Here is a 22,388-nt window from a genome sequence, read left to right as displayed (position 1 = left end):
TGACAGGAACTATACACATGGAGGGAATTGGCATACAGACTAAACTGAGAAGTCTTTTTTTGTTGCAAGTGCATGCGGTGCAGAGCTGTAGCTCTGCTGCAGAACACATGGATATCCAACACCAGTCAAAAAAGGTCTAGGTCCTTAAATATCCCAGTTAGTATATAATGTGTTTAACATCTCTAGCAATGAAGACAAGCCCCTCCCCCGCCAACACACACACCAAACAACCAGGTGGAGGAGTTGTGCTAAGTGAGTATGTAAACCACACATTTTAAATGGTACCCTTTAACAACAAAGTCAAAACTGTGTGTGTGTTGTGTGAGTGAAGTGAGATGGTTGCACTTGCGAATGCTTGCATGAGTGCCAGCACTCTCTTAGGGGAAAGAAACGTCTGTCCAACATGTTAATTCCTTACCACGCCACACAAACCTAAAGGGTTGCATTTGACAAAGAAATCTCACACTCGCCACACAAAACACACACAGAATAGAGATGTTTGGCCAGAGGCTAAATCTAGGCAACCAAAACATCCACATCTAAAAACAGACATTGTTAATTTCCAAGCCCCCCCCCCCCCCCCCCCCAACAAAAACTTTCAATCAATCTACACAATGTTCACACAATGGCACAAATCACTTACGTAAACACATACACGTGAAAATAGCTGACACACTCTTTGACAATGGACATTTTGAGACATGGGATAATGTCTAAATTAGAGGGACTTTCCCAGGTCTAACTGTTACCTAAACAGTTTTCAACCAGCAGTTAAATATAGTGTGTGTGTGTGTGTGTGTGTGTGTGTGTGTGTGTGTGTGTGTGTGTGTGTGTGTGTGTGTGTGTGTGTGTGCATGAGTGTGTTGAGTTTGTGCATGCATATTTTCACAATTATTCACGCAGGGCATTGTGTGTGTTGACAGGTGGGGCAGAAGGGAGACAGATCAGCTTAGGAGATAGGAGCTAAGGAGGAAGAAACCTGTGGGAGTAAAGTCAAGATGGATGGAGGGATGCGCAAAGGGTGAGGGAAAACAAGGGTGTTACCTTCTGCGAGGCTCCGTTGAGCAGGCCTCTGTCCCATAAAGCTTTGTTCCCTGTGGGATCTTCATCCACGTCATCACTGGTGTTGGGGGGAAGACGCACCTGAGGAAACAATTATAAATTAATTATATGCCCTTCATTTGCACTCTGTAAACATTTTTTTTCAAAAGGTTACAAAAATAAAGGCAAAAACAAACACTCTGTCACTTTGCAGAGGCCATAGTATGCCAGCTTTGTGAACACACGTGCACATGATCACATACCGTCCTCCATGGACACACACACACGCCTACTTACTATACTGATGTTGCCGAACTTGTCTGCCGAGGCCATAGTGTCATAGTCGAGCAGGCAAGCAGTGGTCACCCAGCGGGGGTGCGTGTCATCAGCGAAGATGATAAGCTGGTTCTCATTACGCCGGTAACGGACCCAGAACAGGCTCTCTTGGACATCAGACACAACCACACGCTGGCCGATGGTATGAATGCCAGTGATCAGGTTGGGAACATGCTAGGACAGAGGAGAGAAGGAGAGAGGCTGGTTAGAGGTTATCTACAGGCATACTGTATGTGCATATCATCATATCTTGTACTAATAGCAAGTCACTAGGTGTTCACCAATGCTGTGCTAAAGAGAGCTTTGTGTGGTAATGTCGATCACATGTTACGGAACAGGGCCTTGTGGTTCGCCGTATGAACGTAGCAGCGTGAGATGAGCTGTTTTTGGGGTGAGGGAAAGGGAGTATATACTAATCCCCAGTGGAGGGGAAATTACTTTTCTGCATTTACCCAGAAGATGGCTGATAAGATGGCTCAAGTGAGCGCACCTTTGAAGTTGTTAGTGGTTAAATGTCTAGCTCAGGGATACTTTGACATGTCTACTGTGCATTTGAACCCGCGACCTTCCTCTCTACTCACTCAGCTACAGTTGCCTGCAGCAGTGTCAGCTGCCCTGTGATTGGTCTACATTTGTGGGGATAGAGATACAGACAGGGGTACAGACAAATCATGTTATAGACAGCTGGCTAAAAATAGCATGCTACACACTTAATACAGCACTGGCCTGCACATGAGTCCCTGTATACAGTTTCAGAAAGAAACACACTGAAGTGACAGGGAGAAGTCAGGTTTATTTCTGCCTTTGTGCACATAACTCAAAACAGACAAGACCACTTTGATTTAGCCAGAATCAAATGGAATAATACATCATATTATGCAATATTAAGTGTGTTACAAACCATCAATCTCAAATGATCTATTGATTGGGCAATAATCCAATCTAATTGATGCAGAGCAAAGATATAATTTCAGATCAGTATTTTATTGAGGAACACTTTTATTCTGAAAAACAAGAATATGCCAGAATATGTTTCCCAAAACATAAGCAAAAGTATTTTTATTATTTAAAGAGTTGACACTCATCTATTAAAATACTATAAATCGGTAATGCAATTATAAAACTATATTTTGGTTGCTTGTTTGTAAGCTCTAGTAAATCTAATATGGTTGTGTTAGGGCAGGTGCAAAATAGCTATTATCCATTATTGGCTCCTGTATCAAATCCAATTGTTGCATTTGTATTGTGGTTGATAATGGTACCATACCAAGTTTCACCTCCTTTATTGTCATAAAGAAAAAAAGTTGCAATGTACTATGGAATTCTTAGTTTGCTTCCAAAGAGATGGAAATGTTTTTTATTTATCTCATCACCCCTATACTAAACTGTATTACATTAAATTATTATTGGAATATTCTTAGTTAATTATCCTGCCCTGGACTCCTGGTGCAATATTTACTTTATCTGTAAGCTGATAGCAGTTTCTGATAGTTAGTATACCACAAACTAAGTTCAACTTACAGTCATTGCAAAACCTTATTTGGCCGTGTCACGCATATACAATGTATGATGTTGCCTGCTAGCTTACATGCTAAACTTAACAGATGACAAAAATATAATTTCTCGGAAGCACGGTTTCCACTACATGACAAGGACGGGAAAAGAAATTCCTGGTGGGTTGCTGACACTGCACAATTACACCATTATTAGTCTCGCGTTACCAGACTGTTGCCTCCCACAATTTTCAAATGTTTCCGGTCATACAGTCTGGGACTCGGAAGCTCTGATCATGATTAACATAAACCGGATGTGAAGCCTCCTCCCCACTTCCGTTTCGTCTTTACAGTCGCAATTTATCCTAATATAAATACAAATCATCTAAGTATATTTAGCTTGCTGCTTAGCAGAAACGGAAATTAAAAAACTAAATGTAAATATATTTTAAAATATATTTTCGTGAACGGAAGTGCCAGTTTCCTCTCTTGGATTTTGGGAGTTGTAGTTCCAGACTCTATATTGCATTCAGAGATTGTGGAATAGTTGTCTGGCTACGCGAGACTACACCATTATTAACACAATGAATTCTATTGGTTTCTAGGTTACATGCATTGCCACAATTATGTGAACACTTCCAAATGGTGTGTGAACAGGTACAAAAATAATTCCCTCCTTCAGTTCCTGCAGGACCACCACATGGCCTAGAGAAACTCAACGTGTGACCAAAACCATATATGAGACACGCATCCTGTTTCAGAGCCGTCACATGCAGTGAACACAGGTCATTTGACAGATATTTAAAGAATAAACCACCTCAAGATTCAAACTCGCGTCCTCAGCAAGATGGTGCATTACACCACAAAGTGAGTTATAGTTGAGCCAAATCTCCATAAAGTTATTTCATCTCGCCTGGACTACTGTAACACCCTCTACTCAACTCTCAGCAAGGGATCCAAACACCGCCTGCAGTTGGTGCAGAATGCGGCTGCCAGACTCATTGCTGGTAGGAGACAAGAGCACATAACCCCGGTACTAGCTGCACTGCACTGGCTGCCAGTCACCTTTAGAATTGATTTGTTAGATTTTATTGTTAACTTTTAAAGCTCTTAACGGCTTGGCACCTCAATATCTAGCGGAACTGCTAATGTGCCGTAGCCTGAGGTCCTCGGATTCTGCTCTACCAGTTGTTCTAAGTCTAGGCTGGTGACCAAGGGTGACCGGGCCTTTGCCATCAGGGCCACCTAGATTCTGGGCCGACCCCCAGCTGTGCTGTGGGGTAGTTGGGGTTGCTCGTGCACGCATGCGCAGTTTTCACAGTGTTTTTTGACAAACAAATTACGTCCGCCCATGGGCAAATCTGCGGATTGTATTATAGGAAGCCTTTTTAACCCCCTAGCGACAGAAATTGGTGCATCTCATTGATACCGTTATTGTGTGTTGCCGTCTTGTCATCCTATTCTTTATTGTTTGATATTATGTTGTTGGGCACTTTTTAACTTGCTAAAGTTTAAAAAGGTGCTCTATAAATAAAGTTTATTGTTATATTATGAGGCAAGTTTTTTTTCAACATACTTACGGTAAACAATGATTTAACATTTGCGTCTTGTCCACCATCTTTCTGACTTTACTATTTTAGCAGAGGATGAATGTGTGTATTTGTGTCATTCCTTTTACCTTGTTCTCACACTTGCGTAGCAGTTTCTTCTTGCCTAGGTCATAGATCCTTAGCAGTTTACCCACACCCACCAAGATACGTCCCTGGAATGGGGCAATAGCCAAAGGAACATCCTCCACTGGTGTCTGCAAATGAAAACACAATATAATAATAATTAATTAGCCACATTCAAAATATCTCAGCCTCATGGAGAGGTGATGTGTATTTATTTATTCAAAATGCAGCCTCAGTAATTTGTTTGACAATGTAGTTCCCAAAAGAACTACAAAATAAGAGTTAGAGAAAAAAAAACAAAAACACTGAGTGTTGAGATGGACTGGATGTTCTAGCCCCCAACACAAAGGCGTTATTCCAGCTGTAGCCTAATTTATCTTCAGTGGACAGTGTCTTTGGATTGCATTCAACTCCTAACTTATCCAAAGCTGTCTGCACTGCATTCTGAGTCTGACTACTCTGATGAAATGCGTGTGTGTAGTTAGCAGTGCCAGCTGGCACTTGAGGGAATCGAGTGAGCCCTCTGTGGGGAGCTACTTCGGTATACTCCAAACTTTGCCGTCCCTTTTGTCTTCCATACTGTCAGAAGCTGGCCCAGCAGAAGGTGAGCTACAGCACGTGGTATCTGGCGGACGGTCGGGCCGGGCCCTCGGTTTCAAGGAGAACGACAGGACTGGTGGCACATCCTGTGCAGTATGATAATACATTGCCTCAGTACAGAATCACCACATAATTTTCTTTAATAGCGAGAGGAGCGACGATATGGAAAATCATACCATCGGAATTTCTAAATACCCTGTTATGCCGTTACACATTTATTCCGCCCAAGCTTAATGTATAAGACATCAAATAACACAGACAAGAGTGTAGAACCCAAGGTTCAGCTGCCTTCCCCACATTAACTCTGTGGCATTTAGCTTGGACATGCCCGATTCTTAGGACCGGTATTTGCCCCCTTGTGAGTAACATCCTCCTCAGTTGTTAAAGTATTATGGTTCGCTTGGTCCCATACGGACAACATGCTTGGCCAGAGTGTCACACTCATGCTACCACAGCTGGCCCATCATTCTCCATTCCCATAAGTGCGTTAAAAGACTTGAACCAATGTTTTGAGTTAGAGCGACACAGCTCTGCAACCTTGTTGTATCGCTGCTTGGCACTGTTGGTTTCTTTGAAAGTAGTTAATTGTACATTTCTGTTGGCAGTTTTGTCACCAGAGCTAAACGTATGCTCTCTCTTATCAGAGTTGTAATTTGTACAGTCATCCAGGGCTCGTCATTGTTAGTAATCTTTGGTAGGGCAGCTTTATCAACAAGGATGGATAAAGCTGTGGAATATACATAAACACGCCAGCGAAAGAACAGAGAAAAAATATGGAGCTAAGAGGTTTCTGCCCGACAGCAATGATTTTGCACTTGCACAAATGCTCCCAATTATATTTCGAGGTCGTACAGATTAAATTGTCAGGAGAATATGCAACCTAAACAGTGGCAATTTTGAGCCCTGCATATAGAGCAATAAAACATTTTATCGCGGAGCCTAAATTCATGCGGCTGTCCTTAGAAGTGCCACCTAGATTTTTTGATGAGAGAGGAGCTGGGAGTCAGCACTTGGCCATGGTCAGACAGTCTGTGGCAGTCATATAAAACAAACCACTTGGACAAGTGGAAAAATCATCTGACCACAACCGCTAGACAATGAACCACTATTCCTTGAGGATGTGGACTGTGGTATGTGCATATGCATGCATGCAAGTGTGATAAAAATGAGGCATGAACATGTCCACTTGTAGCTGTCACTGTACTTTTGTATGTGTGCGAGTGCATGTGCAGATTATGCACCAGTGTATATCAAGTTGCGAGTGTGTATACATCACAGATGCAGTACATGTCTGTGTGCACTTGCGCATGCGTGTACTGTAAACCAGAAAAAACTGACAGAATCATCTAAAATGACACATTCCTTCCCCAAGTGGTTGGGAAATTCCTCTGATGTAAAGAGTGGTGTCTGCCTCCCTCAGTTACAGTTGTCATCATGACTCATTTCCCATGTTCATTCAGGACATGACTCATTTCCCGTTCATTTACAAACACATATACATTACCCTGTAATAGATACCTTGTTATAGATACATTTTGCCTATATTCCATTCCATAAGTAACCACTACATTTGTATTCATTGTCCATAAGGATGCTAATAAATACCCTAAATGTGTGAGCCACCTCCTCAGCTGACTTAACAGATTTAGTTTTCTTCTTTAATCATAAAATAAGAATTATGGCAGAAATTACTTCTGGCAGCTCAAGTTACAGTACATATTTTACCCCCACTGATCCCAGCCTGGGGTCTAGCCGTCTGGACAACTGGCCAGAAGCTCTTGACGCCATGGACTAGACATTAGTGTAAGGTGCGTTGTAGCACGTTGAAGAAATTCTTCTTGTCCCTTCATCTGAGCCTCCATCTTCTGTCTGCAATGCCATGAGCATTTACAATGCATTTCATTAAAGATTAAATGAAATCTTATTTTTAGAGTATTTAATTTCGGTACTGTAACATACAGTATTTCCTAGTGAAACACGAGCTGTGCGTGTCTCAGCCAATCACAGCGAAGGGGGTGGGGTTGAACCGCACCAGAGATTTCCAACCTCAGGAGGAGGCAGTGCAGTTGCTCAGATTTTGGGCAATGGCAAGTACCATGACTGGTGGAAATTATGTTCATCCACAAAGTATAAAAAAAAGAACAAAACAACATGGCAGTGATGAATCAAGTGTCTGTATGTTTTCAGAAACATATTTTAATGTTGTTTAGAGGTGTGTTGTAACCTTGCACGTTCAAATATTCACTATTCTATTCGATTTTACAATCTGTAATTTTCACTACTTTTGTGAACACTCTTGTACGTTGTAGTAGGCAATAATAAAAAAAAAATCATAAGTAGAAATATGGAGATACAAGGTTTCTGCCCGACAGCGATAATATACAAAATTTTGGATTGAATCATACTACTGATGACTTTGCGAGCTTCACCTGTGTGTGTGTGTGTGTGTGTGTGTGTGTGTGTGTGTGTGTGTGTGTGTGTTTGTACCCAAAGTTACTGGATCATTTTCTACTTCCCTCACTATGACTCCAATAGTACCAATAGATGTTATTTCTGTATAGTTTCTTCTTATTCTCTGTCATTGGATCCCGCTGTTGGCCCCATGAATCCCAGGGAGAGTTTAACCCATTTAGTCTTCTGAAAAACTTCAAATATTTATTCAAAAATTACAACAAATGTATGTTGCTATATACTGTACATAGCAACAAGAACCCCAAAATGGGGTCCCGTCCTGTAAGGTATAGTTACAAATAGGGGTTCCCGCCCAAAATGTATTAAAGACCTGTGATGTAGGCTAATGAGATACATTCATTCATGTCGACCAGAAAAAACACAGCAAAACATGACTTCGCCATATCCATCTTCTGGTTTCTATGGTTGCATACAGTAATATATCATGAATTCCATGTACAGTATGTAAATCTGATGAAACCCACCTTGTGCATGAACTCCAGCTTGTCTCCTCCACTTGCAAGCCGATAGGTGTAAATGAAGCCGCCAGCCACTGATCTGGGGTTGAGGATCATGTCTCTGGCCACCCCTACAAGAACAAACCAATCATCTCCTGCGCTGGCGAAATGACACACTGCCACACTGTGGGGAGCGGAGAGAGGGACAAAGGGAGGTCAGGGGTCAAAATAAACTAATTCCGACAAGTTGCAAAGTGTGATTACAGTTCATTAAGAATGGGCTCCGGTTTACCCCACGGGCACGCCAGACGCGTTCTTTGCTCATGCATGTCACGGTTTGAACTGGAAGTGAATAAAAATGTATCTTCAACATAAGGCTGTGTTTTCAACAAAGCGATTTACCTTTGACATCCTGTTGGTGCAATTCAAAATAAGAATTTAATTGACACCTGTAATATGTAGTTTTTGATGAATGCTTAGTTTTCAATTCAGATTACAAATCATAGGGCTACGATGCAATGACAAAACCATTATCAATGCATCTTGATCATAATTAATTCTATATTAATTATATTTTACTGATAAGACTAATGGAGATGTATCACCCATAAGGTTATACATGCATTTGCCAACATATTTCTCAGAATTGCAAAGAATCAACAGTATAGACGATGTTAATATCGTCTTTAAAATATCCCTGATGTGTAGCAGGACGAAAGGTCAGCACTTCAGAATCTGATGCTGAACAGCTCTTGAAACCTTAACACTAGCAGACTTCTGGTCATTCCTTCACACTCCCTAGACCAGCCAAGCACTTCCTGTTAATCAACCCCTCTCTGACCTATGTATTCCCTCAAGCCTGGTCTCCAACAATCCAAATTAATCTAGCATATGCTAGGGCATTAACAGAATAATCGAATATTCGAATATTCGACTATCAAACCGACTATTCGACTATCAAACCGCTATTCGATTATTCGATATTTTTTTATATATATATATATTTTTAGTGGCTTTTCTGCAGCAGACACGCAGCTGTGAGCTCTGGTGTGACATCAACTCGCATTCCTTGAGTCCAGTCATCAATGTCATTGAAAAAAAAAAAAAAAAAAAAACTTTATTTTTTTTATTTTTTATTTTTTTATTATTTTATTTTTTATAATCAAATCGATTAATCGAATATTCGAATACTTATAGGTCGAATAATTCGAATACTAAAAATCACTATTCGTGAATGCCCTAGCATATGCCAATCAGTTGAAACAAAAGTTTATATTGTCAATATAAAATAGCATTTACCAATCTGGCTTCTAAATGTCTTATTGCCTCCTATTATACTTACAGTTGACAGAATATTGAAATTCGTATTATTTTGAAACCAACCACCATGAGCTGATATCATTCTAATTTGTCACCTTTGTTTATTTATAATCATCATCAGCGGTCCTGTTCTGCTCCAAATGTACTGTACCAGGCTTAGAGTGGCTTGGGCTCCTTTAACCACTCCAGCATTAAGCATTATATTTGATTGATTATTGATTGATTGATTGGTTCTCTCTCACATTCATCATCCTAGAACCAGTTGACTATGTCTGGACACTACTATTAAATGTGGCTGAGCATTTCAATCCTGTTCTATCCGTCCATTACCTGAAAGCAGCTTCGTTCTGTTCCAGCTGCACCAGGTCCAGGGTGGCGCCTTGGATGGGGTTGACAAGTCGGACCAGCGAAGCCCACTGCCCAGCTCCAGCCTTGGGTGCTCCAAAAATGGCTTCAGGCAGGTTCTCATTGAGAAAAGCAGCAGCCATCTCAGCAGCGAGCTCCCTCTCATCCTCTCCTGCAGCCTCAACCATCTCCTACAGGGGTCAAAAGCAACCAGAGAAAAGACAGATATGGCTTTTGGTTTTCTCCATGCTTGGTTCTGAACCCATTTAGGCCGATTCAAAAAACACCTTCTAATTGAAAGGTATAGTTAAATATGGGGTTCCCAGTCTAAATGGGTTAACATTTAAATTTTGTCAGCAGGGATTTGGTTTGGGGTTCTGTTATACTGATCCCTATGGACCATGGGGACAGCAAAGATATTTCAGATGTGCATACATGGCAAGTAGCAGGCCAATTTACCTGGAACTTGCTATTGCTTTCAATGCATACCTCAGCCATTTGCTGCTTTCTCTGTGCTTTAGTGGCCTCTGTGTAGGCGTTGTGGTCAGTCTCTATCACGATGAGGTTGTTGGTCTCAGGGTGGATGACAAACTTCCTGGGAGTGTACTGCAAAGGGAAGGCCACCTGGTTGAAGACTGCACCCAGCTTCTCCAATGCCAAAATTCTGCAGGAGACATAAAAAATAGGGTGGGGGATTAATTAACATATGGCTTTTGGCAATTTGTGCTTTATTTAGATAGGAGAGTGCAGAGACAGGACCCGAGAGCTGAGACAGGGGAGACACAACGGACGTCTGATTCAAACTTGGGTCCTCGTGAGAATGTGGTTAGTGTGAGGTGCATCAACAGGTATCCCATATTGCACATCTTACCTTAGCCTTCTAACGGTACTTCTAAGCAACCACATCTACTCTGTACAAAGTACTTTTTTAAAGCATGATTTTTACTGTAGACAAGTGAAAATGGCAGACTCTTCTTCACATCTACACTCACTATTGGTAGAACATTTACAATAACAACGTGGTTAAGTTTCCTGCCAATGGCATGCATTATGGTTGTTCACCTTTATCTTTTTGGGGATGGACCCTCGTCTCAATCCGATGGTAGTGAAATGTATGACGGCAATAAAATGTCTGCTGTGAGCACTTTGATCTCCGTGTTTGGCTGATTTTAAGAGGTTTTCTGATTATCAATATGCTTTAAAATGTTATTCATGAGAAGTACATAATTCCACAAGTACATTTGTTCCAATTAGAGAGCAGAGACAGGGATTAAAGCCAGAAAAAATCCCAAGACTGAAAATTATTTTTGTCAGATGTGGGGGTGGGGTGGGGGGGCGCCTGAAAATGTTTTTCAGAGCGGCGGTGGGGGGAGCTCACAATGAGCTTGTAGATCTGCTACTTTTGGCATAGAGTGTAGAGTGGAAAAAGAGCAGACCAAGTACAGAGCCAAAGGTCAAGTTTAATAAGCATTGTTAATAAGCAATTCAACACATTTAAAGGTAGGGTAGTAGTGATATTTGATTGATAGGTAGTGATATTTTTGGGTTAAAACAAAAAGCTTTTTGTTAAAAGGTAAAAGCTCTATATTCTGATAGGAATCATTGGTATCGAGTGTTTGTTTAGTAACATGGGTCTCCATGTCTCTCCAGCTCTTTATTAAACAGAAAATACATTTTCAGGTAGGTGACAAAATCTCAGCCAACCAGGAGAGAGAACCCATTTATCAGCTTCATTTTTATAGTGTTCCAGTTACAATTTTGTCTACTCATTTCTTTGTGTCATCACTTCCAATTTCACTTGTTTAATCTGTATCCTGTCTGAGTTCTTTATTCTGATTGGATAAAATTGGTATCCCGAGCTGAAAATGCCGTTTCTGTTAAATAAAGAGCTGGAGAGACATGGAGACTCCTGTTACTGAACAAACACTAGCAATGAGTAATATCAGAATATAGAGCTATTTAACACTTATTTTAACCAAAGAAAATCACTTACCCTACCTTTAATAGAAAGAATATGTATAAACAAAAACAAACAAACAAGAATTGACAAAACTGATGAAAGGGGCGCTAATTAATGATTTTGCCGTTGGGTGCTCAACCCACCAGCCCCCACCCCCGCGGCGAGGAGAAAAAAAAATAAAACTGTCATTCGCCCGTTTCTGGAACCAGTTGCAGCACAACTATTAGAGCTTTATGGAAGTGCACAACGCGTTCCTCTGATACAAATCTGACTGGGTATCATGCATCCTGCGCAGTGCGCACGTTACAAAGCATTTCAACCGTCCGACCGGCGCTTTCCCAGTGGGTGCTCGCTGTCTCCCGTGGGTGGCGCATGAGCTCCCGAGGACCCACAGGATCGGCACCATGACTTTTTCATTCAGCCAAGCTCATCTCCAGTCATGTTTAACTGTGCTCTCAATGACAGTCACGTCCGAACCTTCTTTTATCACCAACGCCACCGCGATGATATCGTTCGACTGGACCGCGGCCACAAGTGGGAGTAATCTTCTCACGAGAAACAATCCAATATAGAGGCTGCTGGATAAACCTCCGACTACTGCTTTGAAAACCTATCATGATACTATTACCGTCCCAAATGAAACACTGCAGTGTTTGCAATGGCACCTGTATGAGTGACTTTTGTGAGTCAGAATGACAAATAAATCCTCTCGAATCTCCGATTGGCAAACATAGCAATTGTTCCGCTGCTTATTTTAATGCAAGAGAACATAAGCATACGTTTATTGTTAATTACTGCTGGTCTTCCGTGTCAACAAATAATTAGATTGTACCTGTTACGTAGCGTAATCCACTTTCGATTTAAAACTCCATTGTCTTCCATTATTCCTGGGATTTCATCTTTTGGAAACCGTCCACCTTCCATAACTTCATAGCCTTGCATGGCCAGACAATATCATACGACACTAGGGGTGTGCCGATATATCGTCCCGCGATATATCGCGATACGTTTTCGCGACGATATGTATCGTTTTGGGAAAAAAAAATATCGTTTTTGAAATTTTTTTTTTTTTTTTTTTTTTTTTTTACAATCATAATAATCAGGCATGCAAACGGCCCCGAAGTGAAAAGAGTGACAACATGTTTTTTTTTCGGTTCAGGTGTCATACTATTTGGATTCAAAACGGCTATTGTAGCTGAAAAGCTACAAGTTTGCATGTCTGAATAATGCAAAAACAGAATTATTTGTTTGCATTTTCTTTTTTTCTCCTCCATATATTTTCATAATAAAAAAAGTGCGTATCGTATCGTATCGAAATCGTATCGAAGTTGTGAGCCAAATATCGTATCGTATCGTTTCGTGAAATTAGTGTATCGGCACACCCCTATACGACACACTGCGTGGATATTAGTCTGGTCCCTATCAACGATAGATTTTTTTCCAAGGGGCGGTTACAAAAAGATCCAAACGGACTCTATTGGTTAGACCTAAAACCAATCAGAGCAGTGCTTCCTGCTACGTCACACACAAGCGCCGGTGCTGAAATAGTAAACAACGAAAGCTAGCTCCACTCGTATTTAGTCTGGTAACCAGATGCAACTATTCTTAACACATCTTTCTTTCCAACAAAAGCTTTAAGGGCAATTGTTTGTTCTTCTTTTAGAAAATAAATATTTTCTAACGCGTTTACTACCGATGCTATGGCGGCGTCCATCTTTGTTGTGAAAAACTGAAAATGAGTCTCCTGCATTGTACGTCATTGCTCCAAATAAGGTGATAAGCCCGCCCACATTTGGATACTGGGCCTTGATTGGTTCCTCACGACTTCGGAGGGAGAGAAGTGAAATCTCTATTGAGGGGGGCCAGACCTAATCTGCCGAGGGCTAAAGTGCGATGCAATTTTGCAAAGGCAGATTCGTCTGGAACCAGGCTAATAACTTCACAGTGGTAAATCCGTGCTACTTTAAGTCATACATTAATGAGAGGGGGAACGGAGCACAACATACTTAATTGCACACTGGTGTTGCGTGCCGTAAATAGCAGATCTACAAGCTCACAACGCGTCCTATTCGTGATGCGTTGTGAGCTTTTAGATCTGCTATTTACTGCGCACGACACCGGCACACAACTAAGTATAGCTGAGGCTAACACATGGGGCCCGCTGGGGTGTCAAGTTACAATCAGCACGTCATGGCACAGCACTCTGAACCGCAGCTGATCTTTATGATAGATCACTGGGGAGTCAAAGAACTCATCACTGGGGAGACAAAGAACTCATCGAGCCCTATAAACCAGCCAGAACACCATTGCATCCACAATATGAACAAATGCTTACAGCTCCAGGAAACCCCCCAAAAAAGTTAGAACAGGAGGCAGAGCATTTAAGTTTCAGGCACCTCAGCTGTGGAACCTTCTCCCAGTCTCAGTCCGTGAAGCAGACACACTCTGTATATTTAAGACTATATTAAAAACCTTTCTTTATGATAAAGCCTATAGCCGAAGTGTACAGTATAGATGTAGACAGATGCCAGGTGATTGTTGACCTACATTGTGAATTTTAATTGTAGTGTTTCTCAGAACTCAGTCACCCTATAGTCATCCTCTCTCCCTCCCCCCCCCCCCCCCCTCCTCTCACTTCTCGGCCTCCCTTTTGGTTGTGTGGGTTTGTGTCCCACTGGTGCAATTGTAATTTACACTGTACGGATTCACGCTCTAGTAAGGTCTGCCACTAATTCTACACCCGGGGACCCGCTCCCCGGAGTTTCTTTTATCTCCCACGTCGCAGTTCCATGGACTGTCACAACGGACCCCCAGCTGCAGATCAAGAGTGTGACTGCGGACCGGGCCGCTCCATGGAGCACGACCGTGGATTCCTACTACATTACACTATACACACATTATCTTAACATTCTTATACCATTATATACTGTATACACATTATTGTTGTACTATATTACATTATCATATACTATCTTACACTATTATATTTGCTACTATTGTTATTGTTACTACTTGTATCTCTCTCTCTTCTTTCCCCCCCGACACGGTCGAGGCAGAAGGCCCCCAGCCTAGAGCCTAGGGTCTGCCTGACGTTTCTTCCAGTTAAGAGGGAGTTTTTCGTTGCCACTGTCGCAAAATTGCTTGCTCAGGGTGGGACTGTCGGGTCTCTGCTCTACATGTAAAGTGTCTTGAGACAACTTGTTGTGATTTGACACTTTAATAAAATTGAATTGAGGATGGATGCTTTTTAGTTTGGAGATAACTTTGACTAGCAAGTATATGCTGCGTTTTCGTTTTGACGACTTCGGTCATGTCACTCACACCACGGCCATCGCTACACATACCCCCCACCCCCCTTATTATTTTTTTTGCATATCTGCACTGATCTCATAAATAGCCTCTAAGGAATCCTCACCAACTTTAATCCATGCAGAGAAGATATGGTCGCTCTGAAGTACTGGGGCTAGTACTGGGGCTAATCTTACCCCTGAAACCCCAGTTTTCTGACCATATTGCATGACTCGAAAACAATTAAATTAAAGGATTTGCATTTTTACGGACTTTTCAGGACAGGGTAGGAAATGCGTCATCAATCAGTAGCAGTGTGTGTCCATACCTCAGTGTGTTTGTAGAGATGGCCACTATGCCTTCTGGGCACTGTTCAGAGGCAAAGCCAGACGCATACTCCAGAGTTTCATACGACAGAGGGGTCAGATGGAAACGACTCTGGTAGCAGTAGCTAAGCCAGGAACGACTAGACATAGCCAAAACCTAGAACAGAGAGAGAAAAGCAGAAAGACAAAAAATAAATGATGAAATACATGATAGAAACTTTCACCAGATAAATGGGAACCAGTGAAGGCTGGCATCAATTCCCATTAGGTAGGAGGAAGACGAGAGGAAGAATTCAAAACCTCCCTGATGACTTCTGCTATGTCAAGTTTTTAAGTTTGTCCTGCCACCTGCTCATTAAGGTGCATCAAAGACAGAATGTCAATCGCTGCAGTAGCTGCAGCGCACACTTGCAAAGCCTGACCTTTTAAAACCAAAGACAAATAACTGCTGAACTACTGGTAAGGTGTCACTTGGAAATGGAAATGAATTACAACAGTCACAGATTAGGTTTCAGCACCCTTTTGATATTTCATCTTCGTGCTAAGCTTAGTTGAGTGGTGGGAAAAGCTTGGGGGAGGGTAATGCTCAGCAGGAGACTGATGGCACAGTGGCAAGACCAGCCTCATAACTATTCACACACATGTTGCACAAGTAACATAATGTCCACTGGGGCAAAAGCCAGAGAGGAGGAAAGCAGTTCCAGATGGAAAACCTCTTTAGGTATATGAGAGAGCTTCATTATACCCAAGAGAACAAATGCAAGATAATGAATAGATATCTGACCAAGAAATGTGTTTGATCTTATTTGGAACTTCATTTGTTGCCACTACGTACATTTTCTTTACAGCCCTTTCCTAATGCAGCAAATTCAAAACTCCCTGTTCCCTCAAGATTTCCGTAGGGTTTTTGTGTGGGTACCCAATCCCGAAGCAGGGCTTCGAAATATCCATATGCATGCAAAGTAATCAAATACTTTTGCCCTAGATTGGTTCAGAGACTTACAGCTTCCTGTCCTTGCATTCTCACTCTGAAGAGCTTGACTGGGCGTGACCCCAGGTAGCGTGTTCTGGTGTCAGACAGGTCACCAGTTACTGGATCCAGAACAGTCCTCAGAAGAACACCGTTCTGGAAAGGAATAATTACAATCACAAACAAATATATTAGATTATTACCATGCTAAAATGTTTCCATCAAAATGTTTTGATCAAAAAAAATGTAGGACCCTGAAAGAAGGAATGGACAGATGTCACATCTTCCCAAAGAATGACACTCCCACCTGCTCCTTTATCAGTTTTAGAAAAACACCCCTTTCTTTTTTTTTGGTGAAAACGGCTGTTATACAGCTGCCGACCGGGAGAAAATGGACAATCACGGTTCCAATTATTTTTCTCTGGTGGAGAGATCAGACCCTCCCCCATCCCCCAGACATGCACATCACGGCTCCCGTGGCTCTGCAGAGATCGTCAATATAAGGTAAAACAGCCTGGCATAATTAATGAATTAATACCTGGCAGAGAATGTGTTAAGGTAATGCTGGCCTGCAAACACATTTTCCATTTAATCATTTTATATATTTTTTAAGCATTTATCTACACTCTTGGCCAATGAAATGTCAAAAGTTAATAAAGGCTCATCCTTGAGGATAAATAAATAACAAGTAGCTGGATGAATGGGGCACTTTCCTGGCTGCCATATGTTGTTCTATTGTACTAACTTAATTTATTATTGTTATTGCATTATTGTCGTTTGATTACTGTTTTTTATTGTTCAAGCACTTTGTGACATTGTTTAAAAGTGCTTTTGTTTAAAAGTGCCATACAAATAAAGTTTTATTATTACTATTATAAAATACAGGTTTATTGTACTGCATACCTGCAATCCGATGTTGAGGTAGAGGAAGCCAATGGTTCCCTTCTCTCCCAGCTCATCCTGTTTCTCTACTCCTCCCATTTCCACGATACACAGAGACTCTGGCTGAGCCGGCAGGGCCTGCATACTCAAAGGCTGTAGACAGTCCTGCATATGGGGGAAAAAATAAAAATAGTTAGAACACACACAGAACAACAAAGGCTACCCACATCAGACAAGTACAAGCACTGAGAGAGGATTGTACACATTTCTCTTTTGCCAAGACAGTTGGTGACTCTACCAAAACTGTTTACCTAATCGCCCCAATACTAAGATGGACATTCGGATTAGGCTGACCCAAGCCATCTAAAAATATACATAAACAAGTAAAGGGAGTAAAGGAGAGCTCAAACCCCCCTTTCTCTGAGAACCAAGTGGACAGCACAGAATCCAAAGCCGTCTTATGAGAGAATGTATTTTAGAAAAACATTACTCACATATTTAGGAAACCACAGGTGGGTTTACTATATCATTATAAAATAAGTTTCCTTTCCCTCCATATCAACTCCACCTGCATTGGGACTGCCCAGTTATGAAAACTCTTTGGTTAGAAGCAATATGCTTAAATTAGAATTTCCCTATATGCTTTTTTTATTGCTTGCTTCCTTCCAAGCATCAGATAGTACAGTTTTCTCCACTTCATTTTTTTCCTTCAAATCACAGAAGATTAAGTTAGAAACTGGTCACTTGTACATAGTAGTGTATGTATGTATGTATGTATGTATGTATGTGTGTGTCTTTGCATGCTCGTACCGAGGGGTCCAGGGAGATGATGCGGACAGTATTGTCGACCAGTCCCACGGCCAGGAAACGTGAGCGTTGCTCTCCGGGAGGAACATTGGCGAGGCTCATGCACACCACATCTGCAGACATCTCTTTCCTCTCTGTGTACTCGTTCAGCTGCCCTGACTGGAAATGGGGGATGGGAAGGGGAGGACTCAATATTTCATAAATGTTTTCTTTTATAAAATCAATAAGACCCGACAGGAGAGAGGCAGCTGTAGCAGGAAAGAGGGAAAGAAAGATAGAAGGAAGAGGAGCATCAATATTGCAAGCGCTGTTTACTTCCATCTTTTCTGTAAAACCTAGTAGTACGCTTGAGACAGTGGTGAGAGGGAGGCAGAAAGGAAATTGTTAATGTGAGTCAGTCAAGTTAATAAGAAATCTTTAGAGAAGAAACATTCCACTGGGGATCTTGACATGTTCCCCCTTGTACAAGCCAAAGGTCAAGTTTATTAAGCATTGTGTGCAAATGTCTGAAAATACACATTAACATGAATTCATCAACATATTAAAGGTAGGGTAAGTGATATTTTTGGGTTAAAACAAAAATCTTTTTGTTAAAAGGTTAAAGGTCTATATTCTGATATGAATCATTGCTATAGAGTGTTTGTTCAGTAACAGGAGTCTCCATGTCACTCCAGCTCTTAAATAAACAGAAAATACATAGAAATAATATGTATAAACAAAAACAAACTTGGCCTGAAAAATGTTGAAGACCCCAGTTTTACTGTAGTGTAGTGTTGCAGAGCAGTACAAACAGCAGCTTTGTGACCCAGTTCATTATTATGGCGGAAAAGTGCTTTTTCTTTACCATTGCTGCCATAAAGCACATTTCTGTTGCACACACACAACAAAACATGTAAAAACATGCTCCATTGCTCCCGGTTCTCTGAACTTTTTGCACCATGACCTTCAACTTTTTCATTCAGCCAAGCTCATTATGTTTAACTGCGCTCTCAATGACGAACCTTCTTTTATCACCAACACCATCAATATAGAGGCTGGATAAACTGCTTTGAAAACCTATCATGATACCGTCCCATATGAAACACTGCAGTGTTTGCAATGGCACCTGTATGAGTGACTTTTGTGAGTCAGAGTGACAAATAAATCCTCTCGAATCTCCAATTGGCAAACATAGCAATTGTTCCGCTGCTTATTTTAATGCAAGAGAACGTCAACGTACGCATACGTTTACTGTTAATTACTGCTGGTCTTCCGTGTCAACAAATAATTAGACCCTACCTGTTACATAGCGTAATCCAATTTCAATTTAAAACGGCATTGTCTTTCATTATTCCTGGGATTTCATCTTTTGGAAACCTTCCACAACTTCACAGTGGTAAATCTGTGCTACTTTAAGTCATAAATTAATGAGAGGGGGAACGGAGCACAACATACTTAATTGCACACTGGTGTTGCATGCCGTAAATAGCAGATCTACAAGCTCACAAAGCATCCTATTCGTGATGGGTTGTGAGCTTGTAGATCTGCTATTTACTGTGCACGACACCGGCACACAACCAAGTATAGCTGAGGGCTGAGGCTAACACTTGGGTGTCGGGTAACATACAGCGGGTCGTGGCGCAGCACTCTAAAGCTGATCTTTCTCTCACTGGGGATGGATACTTTGTAGTTTGGAGATCATTTTGACTAGCAAGTATATGCTGAGTTTTGACGACTTCGGTCATGTCATTCACACCGCGGCCATCGCTACACATACCCCCCACCCCCCTTATTTTGTTTTTGCATATCTGCACTGATCTCATAAATAGCCCCTAAAGAATACTCACACGGCGGAGAACTTTAATCCATGTGGACATACCGGTGAGTTTTTTTTTAAATGCAGCCACACAGTTAGCTTTAGGCATTTTTTAACCATATTTAATATAAGCTAACCGTAAACTACATGCTGCTCTCAGAGCAGTGTTGTTTACTAGTCACACGTGTGGCGCTTGCGTATAATGGCTGTTTTGGAGCACGGGGGGATTGACAGCTCAGGCATTAAAGTGGCACCGAAATGAAGCACCAAAATCTGTGCTGTGATTCGATCCAGTAGATATCGAACGATAAGCTGTTCACCGACAGACGGACAATCGGACACACAGACGGACAGGGGTGAAAACAGTTCCGTTCGGCCTGGCGAAGACAATGAAACTACCATGTTGTACGCTTGCTGGAGTATGTTTCTTACCGGGTCCATCTCAAAGTAGACAAGCTCTCCACCGGTGAGAGCGATGACCACCTGTCGCTGGTTCACAGCACAGCGGACGATGGTCTTTTTCCCAGGCGTCTTCCATTCGTTCACACGTTTGTCTGCTCTGATATGACGGATGCCATCTGGGTAAACCTTAAAAAGAACAAGCATGTGATTATTCCGTTGCCACGAGGAGACACTAGGCTACAGGAGGAAGACCTGAATTCTGACCAGCAGGAGGAAGACCTGAATTCTGACCAGCAGCACGGCCACCTAGTTCACCTGTGTCCCCGTGATAATGATCATTACATCACATTATTAATTCTGCTCCTGTAAATGGTTGCACGCTTTGACTTTGTGCACAAGCAGATTTCCTCAGCAGAAAACAGTTCACTTCTCCTCTGTTCTTTAAAAATATGTGCGCCAGGTGCTGGCGCACCTCCAAAGGGAATGATAAAATACAATGTTCGTCCCAAATACATCTTGTTACGGTTAATCATCGACAAATGTCGGTAATAGTGTGAACGGTCACGTGATGGCATTGAGCTATACCATAACGGTAAAGAGGGTGATGTGTGAAGAAGAACAACTCATCCCTGCCTGTGCTGGCAATTTGTTTATTTTTTATAGCTGGTAATATATTGGTAGTGTAGAGTAAACACAGCTTATGTGCTGTGAAAATGATATGGTTTAAACTAATATTGACAATAAAGAGAAGGCCTCAATCCAGATAATAGTCGGACTGCATTAATCCAGCCAAAATGTATTTGTCTAGGGCCCAATTCAGCAAGACTGAGGCATGATGTAAATCAGTAATGATTTAATGTTTCACTCTCCACGTACTAATAAATCAATAGAGTTTGCATTACAGTGTTGCATGGATTCTCTACTCTGATATATCTAAATATCATTCACATGTATCTATCATGTATCTGTGATAATTTACACCCTTGAAGGGACTTTTCTCTAACCTGAACCAGAGCGTCTTCACCGAGCAAGGAGCAGGACAGAGTGGGTGTGGTTCCCAGAAAACCAGAGTCCGTCACTTCCTCTACAGTCTCCCCGATGGACAGAACCAGGGTGGCATTGACGAAAGACACTATGATGTAGGCATCAAACTCATCTGATGGCAGAGAGAGGAAAGGAGACAAACAGGGTTAACAAAAACAGTGTTAATAGTCTTAATAAAAATCATGGTGGCGATGTATTAGTCATGAAGTTTCAGCCCAATCTGATCTGGGCTGTGGACGTGCATAAAAGCCAAACAGACAGAAAGACATCATTTCAAGTATTTGTTTGCAAAAGAGCTAGATTAACGGCTACGTATTGGACAAGTACCACAATACACAATAAGTAACAGATCTGGTCTTTATAAAATATATATTACACAGACATTTGAATGTTATTGCTTTGGTGCAGATTCAGTAACTTCATGATTTCAAAACCAAGCATGTGCTTAGCCGTGTGTTTTAGTCACTCCCCGTTCCACAGAAACTGGGGACACTGGCAGCCAAGAGTTTGTTTTTGTTCCAGCCCACTGACTTCCTTTGATACAAGTATAGAGGTTTTATCAGGACTGTGCCAGTGCAGTCAAAATGAAACCTAAGGACAAAAATGAAACAGAAAAAACCCTCCAACCCCCCTGTAATTTTGAGTTCATATTAGTAATGAAGCTTTCAGCACATGTTCATCTTAAACCGAGATCTGTCTCAAACCACAAATATGGATGTAAATAGTACTAATGTCACACACCTACTAACACACTGCCCAAAGAGCGGGTCTCTGCCAGCTAGTCAAATATCAGTGAACCACAAATACAATGTCATGCATGTTGTCATGTCGTGGACACAAACATCCAAAGCATGTGTACAAACTCAGCTTAGCTTTGCTTTCCTTTGTATCAAATAGTAATGCCAATATAGGAAATGCTCCTGCTCTACTTCAAGCAGGAACTTGTCCACAGTGCAAAAAAGATATACACTAGAAACGATTCAAAAGAGCACAGAGGGTACTTCCTACAATTCAGTGGGGTTTGGTTTGGTCCCATTTATGACAAATATTAAAACAAGAAATGACTAAAGTCATAATATAGCCGCTAGCGGCAGGCTTTTTTTGCCCCAATCTGCAGCACAAAATGTAAAAGTGGTCTTTAAAATGAAATCTCAGCCATTCCAATGCAACCATAATAACTCCACAGAGAGGTTCATC

At 41.5% G+C, this 22,388-nt stretch overlaps 1 protein-coding gene across 3 annotated transcripts in view; it reads right to left on the bottom strand.

Moving 5' to 3' along the window:
* The window catches only part of sf3b3 (splicing factor 3b, subunit 3), a 43,450-nt gene that overhangs the window by 3,796 nt on the left and 17,266 nt on the right, over positions 1 to 22,388 (bottom strand). For all 3 annotated transcript variants that reach the window (XM_084060382.1, XM_084060384.1, XM_084060383.1), the window contains exons 13-24: positions 21,152 to 21,303; positions 20,178 to 20,333; positions 17,954 to 18,109; positions 17,165 to 17,308; positions 16,295 to 16,417; positions 15,294 to 15,448; positions 10,207 to 10,381; positions 9,703 to 9,908; positions 8,080 to 8,236; positions 4,549 to 4,674; positions 1,339 to 1,551; positions 1,045 to 1,143 (exon numbers count right to left, since the gene is read on the bottom strand). In XM_084060382.1, the coding sequence (XP_083916508.1) occupies positions 1,045 to 1,143; positions 1,339 to 1,551; positions 4,549 to 4,674; positions 8,080 to 8,236; positions 9,703 to 9,908; positions 10,207 to 10,381; positions 15,294 to 15,448; positions 16,295 to 16,417; positions 17,165 to 17,308; positions 17,954 to 18,109; positions 20,178 to 20,333; positions 21,152 to 21,303 (1,862 nt within the window). The remainder of the gene's footprint in view (positions 1 to 1,044; positions 1,144 to 1,338; positions 1,552 to 4,548; positions 4,675 to 8,079; positions 8,237 to 9,702; positions 9,909 to 10,206; positions 10,382 to 15,293; positions 15,449 to 16,294; positions 16,418 to 17,164; positions 17,309 to 17,953; positions 18,110 to 20,177; positions 20,334 to 21,151; positions 21,304 to 22,388) is intronic.

Source organism: Gymnoscopelus microlampas, assembly GCF_963454915.1.
Source record: "Gymnoscopelus microlampas genome assembly, chromosome: 6".
Classification (NCBI taxonomy): Eukaryota; Metazoa; Chordata; class Actinopteri; order Myctophiformes; family Myctophidae; genus Gymnoscopelus; species Gymnoscopelus microlampas.
Note: the sequence above shows the minus strand (reverse complement) of the source record. Positions and strands in the feature narration are given on the sequence as shown.